This window comes from Gadus macrocephalus, chromosome 8 (genome assembly GCF_031168955.1).
Source record: "Gadus macrocephalus chromosome 8, ASM3116895v1".
NCBI classification, from domain to species: Eukaryota; Metazoa; Chordata; class Actinopteri; order Gadiformes; family Gadidae; genus Gadus; species Gadus macrocephalus.
The window spans coordinates 13256700-13267686 of NC_082389.1; the positions used below are offsets into that span (position 1 = coordinate 13256700).

The window sequence follows — 10987 nt, forward strand, 5'->3', positions numbered from 1 at the left end:
GGATGATGAGTATTTGATCGTGAGAAAACATTGTTTTACCGTGAGTGAGTGTTAAAAAGAATGAATGAATGCGGGCGCGCGTGTGTGTATGTGCAAAATAATTAATGAAAGCGGGCGTGCGCGTGTGCGTCCATCTGTTTAAACACACGCAAACTAAACACATAACGCATAATACAGTCCATGGCAATGTATATTAACGGGGGGACACATGCATATTAGGAACGCAAGACGATAATGCATTCAATACTGGTAAGAAACTATGTTTGTTAATGTAGAACCACAGTTACCCCATATCATATGTGTGTTCAAAGATTCATTTGAGGAGTCTGTGTTTCTGAAGTTGTGGAAGAAAACGTTATTCCATGTGGGAATTAGGCCATATTATTTGGGCAAAAACTGAGCCATTTGAAGTTTGAAATTCATGTGGTCAAGCATCTGTCTCGTCGGAGACTGCCAACGCGCTGTCAAAATATCAACTCGTCAGATTCAAATGCGCTCATGGCTCCTAAAGAGGATGGGAGATGGCACTCTCATTGGTTTATTGCAAGTTACGCCCAAACCACACCTACGGGTAATTAGGCTACTTCAGACAAACCCTTTTTAGATTTGCGTCGGGCGCAAGAGTAATTTATGTGCCGGTAAAATAGCAACATCGCCATATGACCGCCCATAAAGCTAAAGTTAGAAGCACGAAACGCAAGTAAGAAGCGCTTGGCGCTTCTTACTTGCGTTTCAGACCGTTAAAATAGGGCCCTAAGTATTATTAGTATTTTTATGAACAGGCGCCTTTTTTCAGCAAGACTCAACCCAGCAAGAATGTTTCATTTAATTTATCGGGAAAATAAATAACCAAATAAAAACAAAATACCAGCTATCATGGTATTTGTATTTTTATTTTCATCTTTATTGAATATAAAGGTGTGCAGCATATGAGATTCCATGATTGTTTGACGTGCCCATGGCTCTGAAGTGTCTTTTGATATACCAGCCAAGGGCACTCCTCTGCATCTTCCAAAACACTTTTTTTCAGAGACGCTTCTAAATTGGTCATCTAGGTTATCCTAGTCTGTCTAATTGATTGTTTTCATGCACTTTTAAGCAGTATGCGATTCTCACAGACAATCAAATGCTGTGTAAGGTCTATACAAATAAAATCATGTGTTATTATTACATTATTACAGTAGGCTAATACTGTTCCGAGGTCAATAGCCTCACAGTGGTTAGACTTTCATATAGTGTGTCATCTGACATTTCCAATGATAGGTGAAATTACAATAAAATACTTTTTACACTTTTTAACCAAACTCAGTTAGAATTAATATTATTAATTTTAATTTACAGTAAAGTAAGCATTTTTTAATCATATTTTTGTGCTTTTATTTTAGCTAACTGGTGTTCTATCCTGACCTGTCTGTTAAAGTGGAGTTGTGTTATCATCAGCAAATGCACCAACCTTATGGAATGAAACTAATCTTATAATGTGTGTGTGTGTGTGTGTGTGTGTGTGTGTGTGTGTGTGTGTGTGTGTGTGTGTGTGTGTGTGTGTGTGTGTGTGTGTGTGTGTGTGTGTGTGTGTGTGTGTGTGTGTGTGTGTGTGTGTGTGTGTGTGTGTGTGTGTGTGAGAGTGTGTGTGTGTCCCAAGCAGAGGCAATATGATCGCCTGCCTGTCGGTAGAGGCCTGGCGCCGCATGGCGGACAGAGAGCATATCGTCATTGCCCAGAGCCTAACACATGTGTTGGTCAACAAATGTGTTTTGACATTTTATTTTTGTTATCTAATCAATGTGTTTGCCTTTTGTTTTGAAACGTAGTGGGGTATGTTTTCCCATTTTGCTAATCAAACAGCTTAGTCCGTAATAATGATCTGACTATCGAAATCGATTTGAAAGTATTGAATAGTGTCATATATGCTTCCATTTCAATGTAAGCCTACGCATTTTGAATCTGGGTAAAGTGGATTTAAATAAGAATATAAATACAGCCGTTTTCATCCACATGAAGAGCGTTTTCCTTATCTTATTGATAGCAGCACCATCAATATTAGTAGGCCTAGCGGTTGGTCTTTTGCGGTTAAAATGTAGGCCGGCTGTAACTATTCATAAGTGCTCGTCTTTAATACGAGCTCTTATTAAAACAATCAATAAAAACTTAGAATTCCTTCGTCACACAACAACTAAAGCGGATTGGTTGAAATATGAAAACATGCATTAACCGGTATGGCTGTTCATTTTGCAGTTCTCTAAACTACACAGATCACACAATTACAATAAGAACAGCTGCATACCAGAAAATATTACATGCGTAAAACTTTTTTCTGATTTAGAATACAGGGCAAATTGTCAATAATGAGAATAAAAAAATGTGTCACTACTAAACTTCCTCAAACATTGTCATACCGCGTTGCCTTCTGGGATTCGTAGTTAAAAAGACCAAATGGCCCTTATTTCTAAAACCATACAATACAATATTGATAAATACTTCCTTTTTTATTAAAAAGCTAATTATTTAAGAATTTATTTTGCAAGTATTTTACTTCTAAATGTGTTTTACTGATATTAATCCATATAGATCGCAATAGTAGGACTACATGTACCACCGAACAACGTCATTACGTATGGTTACGTTGTGCAACAGACAGTCAACAGAGGAAAAGACCAACCGCTTCCGTGTTGTTCCTGTGTTGTTTTAGCAAACAACTAGCTTTACGTGACTCAGATTGCATTTGACAGTACTTCGTGGGATGAATATCATGCTTTAATAAGCTCGTTATACAGCTTATCTTAATCATCCGAAATGTCGCTGCTACAAAGCTCAAAGAAGAAGGACAGACGGATTTTATCTGGTACCTGTCCAGACCCCAAATGCCAGGCGAGGCTATTCTTCCCTGCTTATGGTTCGATTAGTATTGAATGCACAGAATGTGGCCAGCGCCACGAGCAGAAGAGCCTCTTAAATGTCGAAGAGGTAACCGATCCAGATGTGGTTCTACACAATCTTCTCAGAAACGCCTTGCTCGGCGTGACTGGGGCCCCGAAGAAAGGCACGGAGTTGGTGAAAGTAATGGGGCTGTCCAATTATCACTGCAAGCTTCTCTCCCCCGTCTTGACCAGATATGGTATGGATAAACAAACCGGCAAAGCCAAGCTCCTCAAAGACATGAGTCAAGGTGACATGTTTGACTGTTCACTCCTCGGGGACAGAGCTTTTCTCATCGAACCAGAACATGTGTCAACTGTTGGGTATGGCAAGGACCGATCAGGTAGTGTACTATATCTCCATGACACATTGGAGGAGGTCAAGAAAGCCAACGGTAACAGAGAATGTCTCATCCCTGTGCACGTGGACGGAGACGGACACTGCCTGGTCCACGCCGTGTCCAGGGCCCTGGTGGGCAGGGAACTGTTCTGGCACGCCCTGCGTGAGAACCTCAAGCAGAACTTCAAACAGAACCTGGGCCGCTACAAGGCCCTCTTCCAGGACTTTATCGATGCGGCTGAATGGGAGGACATCATCAATGAGTGCGACCCTCTGTTTATTCCGCCCGAGGGCGTTCCTCTGGGCCTGAGGAACATCCACATATTCGGCCTGGCCAATGTCCTGCACCGGCCCATCGTCCTGCTGGACTCCCTGAGCGGGATGAGGAGCTCGGGGGACTACTCCGCCACGTTCCTCCCAGGCCTGGTACCGGAGGAGCAGTGCAAGGGCAAGGACGGGAAGCACAACAAGCCGATCTGCATCGCCTGGAGCAGCTCGGGCCGGAACCACTACCTCCCCCTGGTGGGCATTAAAGACACGGTGCTCCCCAAGCTCCCAGCCCGGCTCCTCCCCAAGGCCTGGGGCGTCCCCCAGGACCTGATCCGGACCTACATCCAACTGGAGGCAGACGGCAGCTGTGTGATCGGAGGCGACCGCAGCCTGCAGGACAAGTACCTGATGAGGCTGGTCAACGCCATGGAGGAGGTCTTCATGGAGAAGCACGGCATCCATCCCTCCTTGGTAGCCGACGTGCACCAGTACATCTACCGGCGCACCGGGGTCATCGGCGTGCAGCCGGAGGAGGTGACGGAAGCGGCCAAGCGATCGGTCCAGGAGAACCGTCTCCACCGCTGCCTGATCTGCGGCGCCCTCTCTGAGCTCCACGTGCCGGGCGAATGGCTGGCCCCCGGAGGGAAGCTCTACAACCTGGCCAAAGCCACCCACGGGCAGCTCCGACCCGACAAGAACTACAGCTTCCCGCTCAACAACGTGGTGTGCTCCTACGAGCCGCAGCGGGACCTCCTGGTGCCGGACTACAAGCTGAGCTCCCTGGGCACCTGCAACTGGTGCCACGGAACCTCGGTGCGCCGCATCCACGGCGACGGCTCCGTGGTGTACCTGGACGGGGACCGGACCAACACCCGCTCCCAGGGGGGGAAGTGTGGCTGTGGCTTCAAGCACTTCTGGGAGGGGAAGGAGTACGACTGCCTCCCCGAGGCCTTCCCCATCACCCTGGAGTGGGGGGGCTGCGTGGTCCGAGAGACCGTCCACTGGTTCCAGTACGAGATGGACGTGGCGCTGAACAGTAACGTTTACGACGTGGCCATGAAGCTGGTCACCAAGCACTTCCCGGGGGAGTTCGGCAGCGAGCTCCTGGTGCAGAAAGTGGTGAACACCATCCTGCACCACACAGCCAAGAAGAACCCCGATGAGTACAACCCCGTGTCCATCGACGGGGCTCACGACCGGAGGCTGGACGAGGTGGCGGAGGGCCAGCAGCCCATGGACACCCAGCCCCCGACCAAGATCATCCTGACGGGCCAGAAGGCCAAGACGATACACAAGGAGGAGCTGACCATGAGCCGGGCGGAGCGCGCCCTCCAGCAGAGCATCAGCGAGAACGCCTCCAGCCATCAGAAGAGGAGGACCGACCGGCTGAAGCAAGAGCAGAACCACGGGCGTCCGTCATCCCCCGCCGCGACGCCGGCGATCTCCTCGTCCTCCGCGCCAGCCACGCCCACCAAAGCCACCTCCTCTCCCGCCTCTATTAAGGAAAAGAAGATCCGCGTGACCACCAGCGACGGCCGGCAGGCCATGCTCACGCTGCAGGCACACACCACCTTCCACGAGCTGCAGAGAAGCATCGCCAAGGAGTTCTCCCTGCCCACGTCGCAGCAGTGCATCCGCCACGGCTTCCCGCCCAAAGAGCTCACCCCTCCGAAGAGCGGCGAGGAGACCCAGGCCGTGGCCCTGCAGCACGGGGACCGGGTGGTAGTGGAGATACTAAGGGCCCCCGAGCAGAAGCAGGGGCCCGTCTCCCGGTTCTCCGGCTCTCATTCCAGCGTCCACGCCGTGAAGAGCGACGCTGCGGCGAGCGGCAGGATGAACGACGGGGAGCTCCAGGACAACATCGACCTCGAGATGTCCTCCCTCTGTCTCCTGGCAACCCTGATGGGTAAGACTTCTCTGTATGGATGATGGACACCTTTTATGTGGTCTGTGAAATATTAGTTTCAGCTTTCCTGCTGAATTTCTTTGTAGCCTTGAACAGTGGTTTCTCAACTGGTCAAGCCTCACATGTGAGTCACCCATAAATATAAAAGGTATCAATATTGCAGTACTCAACAATGAACTCCTGATGAGCGAGTAAGCCATTGAAACATGAGTTAACGTTAAAATATGAGTTAATTAATTGGCTTCTTTCCAGAGCACACAGTTTTACATATGCTCTGCGAGTCTGCGACCCACTCAAAATGAGTGGCGACCCACCAGTTGAGAATCACTGGCCAAGAACATTTTCATGTCAGTATAGAAATTATTTATCTTTATTCATGTACTAATGACCGTATCCTTCATATCAAAATTGCCATTGTTATCTGGGTCAACCTTCCCCTTTCTCCTTATCACTGGGAATCAATATGACACATGAATGGACACAGAGTTCAAGGCTTGCAGAAGCAGGTGATTGGTCAGACAGGGGGTCAACAGCTGACCAATCACAACCTGTTCAGCACACCAGTATATGTGCCTTCTGTTCTTTAACTGGCTGGTTAGTTGGGGCAGCCGGCACCAAAAGCATTTGCCGCTGGGCTTTTCTAGGCACTGAAGAGAGCTTTGATGATAAACAGCCTAGCTGTTCTCTGCTTGATAAAGTAACTTCTGAATAGTGTCACTGTAGCTTGTGTCAAACTCTCAGGTGACTATGGGAGCGAGGGGCTAGCAGGAAGGTTCTGAGGTTCTTCCCTCGCTAGCGGGATGGGGGAAGTGTCTGCCGGACTGGGACATGGCGGGTGGTGAGGTAAACTGTGCGAGCAGCACGCAGTGTGAGGTAACCCAGTGAGTCTGACGGAAAGGGTGCAACCGTCTCCAGAATCTTTCAGACTCCAGCCTTCTGGAGTCTTAGTGTACTCCTTTTATGGAATCCCGTTTTTTGAGTGAGAAATTCCAATAATCTGTAAATGTATGTCTAATTATGCAGGTGCTAGCTTGTTTTTACCAACAGCCGTTGAGCATTTACATAATGACTAACCAAGTCCAACCGGAGGCCTGTATGGAAATATATTAATCCCATTCTAGTACAAACTTTGATTTTAGTTATTTAACAAATGTTTTGATCTGGTTAAGCAAGCTTCCTGAATGTTTTTATTTCATTTGTGATGACAATTATTGAAAGAAGGATGGAAGATTACAATCGGTACATTAGAGAAACCATTGGAGACAGTGTGTGATCAGTTTTATGTGGTTTGTTTCAAGGTGAAGACGTGTGGTCATACGCCAGGAAGCTCCCTCACCTCTTCCAGCATGGTGGAGTTTTCTATAACATCGTCCGGAAGGATATGGGTAAGATGAGTCCTGTTCATCCTGCAGAAATACAGTTGGCTAATACGGGGCCTTTGTATCAGTTTACTAAGAAAAGATTATTAGTTATTATGGACCTTAAAGGTCCAGTGACATGCCACCAGGTGTGGTGTGATTAGCAGTTACAAGCTGTTTTGGAAATCGGCCCCTTATGACATCACAAGTGGGCGTGTCCACTAGGGCTGTAACGATACACAAATTCACGATTCGGTTTGTATCACGATTTTTGACCCACGGTTCGATACATCCCACGATTCTTTTAAATTTAAAAAGCATTTTATTTAAACAACACTTAAATACCAATTATCTTAATGTAACATTTAATAACAAATAATTTGGAACACTGAACAGATTTGAACCGAAAGAATACTATTAAAGTATAGCTAAATTAATAAAGAAATAACCAAAGATTGCAGTTGGAGGAAGCTTTTTGCTGGTAGGCATAATAGGGCCCCTTTAACTGTTTGGTTGGTTTATTCAAATATCCTTATTAGCGCTTCTTATTAGGCTATGTAGCTTAAATAATGACATAATCAGGCCGTATAGAATGCAACATGTTTAATAGCCTAACTTTCAATAGATGAGGAAAAACATGAACGTCGCAATAACGAGGCATAGTGTTACGATAGCATATGTGTGTGCGGTAGAATGGCAGTGTGCGTATGCGTGTGTGAGTGACGTCAGCGAGTGAGTGGACGAGCGAGGAGAGCGAGCGGTAGCGCGTGTGTCTAGTGAAGAAGCGAACGAGTCCGGTAGAATAAAGTACCCATCCTGTCAATAATCGGTGGCTGCTTCATTCCGACCTATAAGCAGACAAACTGCCAGTCAAATCACACAAAACAATAGAGACAGGATCACACAGGCAATTTTTTTCGCGCTTGGCCCACTCTGGATAAATGTCGTTCATATCGCATATGAGGACTTCGACGGCTGTGGAGAAATGCAATCCTCCGTAGCCACGGAGAGCTGTTATCACAGAGAGGGCATCTCCTCGTCACATATTTACGGCATCGATAGGAGGGGGCGCTGTCAGCAGACTATTATTTAGACAAATTATTAGCAAATTTCAACCGCTTCTGCCTTCTCACACCGCGAGACAGGTTCGTGGCTTTGAGTATCGCGATTTTCGGTTTGATACGCGTATCGTTACAGCCCTAGTGTCCACCTAGATGTGTGCTGGATAGATCAGTCTACCAGCCTACCCAGTGGACTGTAGCGGACGTTAGCCATTATAGTATTCTTCATTTATTTATGTAGGCCTCTTTGGGCAAGATGACTAAGCCTTACCTGCTCCTTAATGTAAAATATGCTAAGTCACCTTAGATAAAAGCATCTGCTATTAAAGAATATACTGGTGTATAATATAGAATAATATATGTATGCATTTTGTAATCAGCCAATGATCCGACGCAGTAGTCGATGAACTGGTTCCTCCTGTGTTGCCAGGCCTGATGGACGGGAAGCACTGCACCCTACCTCACCTGGCGGGGAAGACGTTTGTGTACAACGCGGCCGAGGACCGGCTGGAGCTGTGCGTGGACGCGGCGGGCCACTTTGCCGTGGGCCCGGACGTGGAGGAGCTGGCCAAGGAGGCCCTTCTGCAGCTGCGGTCCGAGGGGTCCCCCCGGGGGGGGGGCAGCCGCGAGGGGAGCCCCTCCCACGGCTTGCTCCGGCTGGGCAGCGGCGGCGTGGTCCGCAGGAAGGAGCAGACCGTCGCCGCCTTCCAGGGGAAGGGCCACTCCCTGGGCAGCGTGGAGGACGCCTCCCCGCCGCAGCGGCCAATCACGCGGCAGCACAGCAGCGGCGTGGACCTGAGCGCTAGCGTGTCCCGAGACCCCCCCGCGCTGTCGGACATCAGCGAGGACGCGGGCAAGGAGCTGGTGCGCATGGCGCCGGGCTTTGTCACCATGCGGGAGGGCGGGCCGCTAGAGCCCGGCGCCATGGAGCAGCAGCGGAGGAAGCTGCAGGAGATGGTGTCCTCCATCCAGGCCTCCATGGAGCGCCACCTCAAGGAGCAGCAGAGCCTGGCCGCCACGCCCGCCGCGGGGCCAGGTGAGCGGACAGGTGGGGCCCGGGCGGGGGGGCCAGGGAGCGACCCCGAGCCGTCGGCGACGATGGACGTGTCGGGCGGGGGGCCCCAGAGCGGCACGCCGCCCGACCAACCGGACGGAGGGACGTCGGGGGGCGCCCAGGATAACCAAGACGCAGAGCCCATGGATCACTCCTGATCTGGGGACGCCCCTGTGCCTGGCCGGCCGGCGCCCTGGGTCTCGCCGGCCAGCCCCCCGGGTCCACGTTGTGTTCTTCCTCTCGTCTTTACTGCATGACTAGAGCGGGTTGCCTGTTCCGAAACTCCCCGTAGACTGTCTCATCTTATCGCTGAACAGAAACACGCACTGACCCCCCCCAGGCCGGCCCAACGCGCTCCGGATCGGCCGGAGCGGGGACTGCATTCCTGTAGATAGAGGAATCTTTTTTTAGTCTTTAAGTATAAGGTTGAGTTGGAGCTGGCGTCAGTTCAGACTGGATCTCCCCCATGGGGGTCCTTGAGGGCCCATTAGCCTCCTCGCTTTCAGAGGGGGGGCCAACGTCAGGCACCAGGGGTCAGGGGTTTTATCGCCTGACCTTTAATTTTCTCTCGTTTCCTTTCTATCAAAAGGTTGCCCTACAATCCTCGTCCCGATTACCATTACAGTCTAACAATAGTACCAATATTTCCCTCTGATATTCGATTGGTTTGGCAAATGTAATTCTAAATGTTGCTAAAAATGCAATACATGATAATGCTAATGCTGTTCAACCGTGTAGTTATAAACCAGGGATGTTTGAGTTTAACTTCCCCAAGTTATTATTATTATAATAATTATGGTTATTATTATTTGTGCCATAAAATGGCTCTTTGGTTAAAGTTTTGTGTTGTGTAAAATTTCGTCTACAACCTACAATGAGATATGGCCAAAGAATGAAAATTACAAGTTACAATTGGAAAACCTTGATTGGGCATTTCATTGTTTATTTTCCTCCTCCTATGCAAACGCTCCACTGCGCTTTCAAAATCTATAACACCAACCCCTGCCCCTCCTTCCCTCACGAAGAAGGAAGAATGTCTCCGCATGGACTGCTCTACATGAGAGATCAAATGACCTCGGTCTGAATATCTGTGAAACAACAGTTCAACATATAAACTCTCGCTACCTTCTTAAAATAACAAAATAAAACTATTATAACAAATAATATTTTTCACCTGCATCTTACAACGGTGTCTGTGTAGACTGGTCATTGATGGTGGCTGCAGTAGATCTATATTCGTCCAGTATTTGGTTTGCTGAAAACACAAAGGAATGGAGGAAGGTTCAGTCAAATCTTAACTAATGTGTTGGAAGTCCAGCCAGGTTTTTCATTTTCTCTTTTTTTTGCTGCCAAATAGTTATTCTAACCTTCACCGTGCACTTAAAAAGACCCAGTATTGTCAAAATAAGCACCACCATACATTGTATGGCCTTAAAAATGAATTTGCCACTGGATACCTTTAGCTGCGTATTAGTGGCGGGTGTCCCCTGCTCCAGTCGAGAAGAGGTTGTTCCTACCTGTCACAGACGGCGGCCATTTACTCCCTTTTATAAGCTTGATTTTGTTTTGGAAGAACTATTCTATCCAAAACTATTTTAGTGTCCCTCAGTTAAGAGCCAACTTGTTAAACAAATACATCAGGAGACAAGAGGAATCTATACCACCAACACTAATTATTGTTCCCCTTGGGCTACTGTGCTGACAAACAACATTGTAATTAAGTATCTCACTGTCTCATAGGAGTCCATATTGTAGTATATTTCGACATGTACAGAAACACTCCAGCTCCTCCTTTTGTTTGCTACTAAAACATCCAATATCCCAATGCTTTAACATTGCTGTTTGCATGTCTGATAAATTATTAATCGAACAATAAAAGGCCTTCCTTCACCTGCTTGGTATATTGTGGTCACTAATGTGTAACTAGTCTGTATACCTGCTGGGAATATGAGTACAGAAGGTTATATGTAGGCTACAGTGAGAAAACATACCTTTTCAAATAGGCCTGAACCTAAAAGCTTATATGTTGTTTAATGAACACAAAAACAAATTGTTCCAGTTGGATACGTCAATAGATTTTTCC

The 10987-nt window shown here is 47.8% G+C and overlaps 1 protein-coding gene across 1 annotated transcript; it reads left to right on the forward strand.

Annotated features, from left to right (window-relative positions):
• The first annotated feature begins 2610 nt into the window (after window positions 1–2610).
• Window positions 2611–10794, forward strand: vcpip1 (valosin containing protein (p97)/p47 complex interacting protein 1). The gene is made up of 3 exons (XM_060059159.1): window positions 2611–5431; window positions 6730–6816; window positions 8281–10794. Exons 1-3 carry the CDS (start codon window positions 2794–2796, stop codon window positions 9060–9062), a joined length of 3507 nt encoding a protein of 1168 aa, XP_059915142.1. The 5' UTR covers window positions 2611–2793; the 3' UTR covers window positions 9063–10794.
• Window positions 10795–10987: the final 193 nt, after the last annotated feature.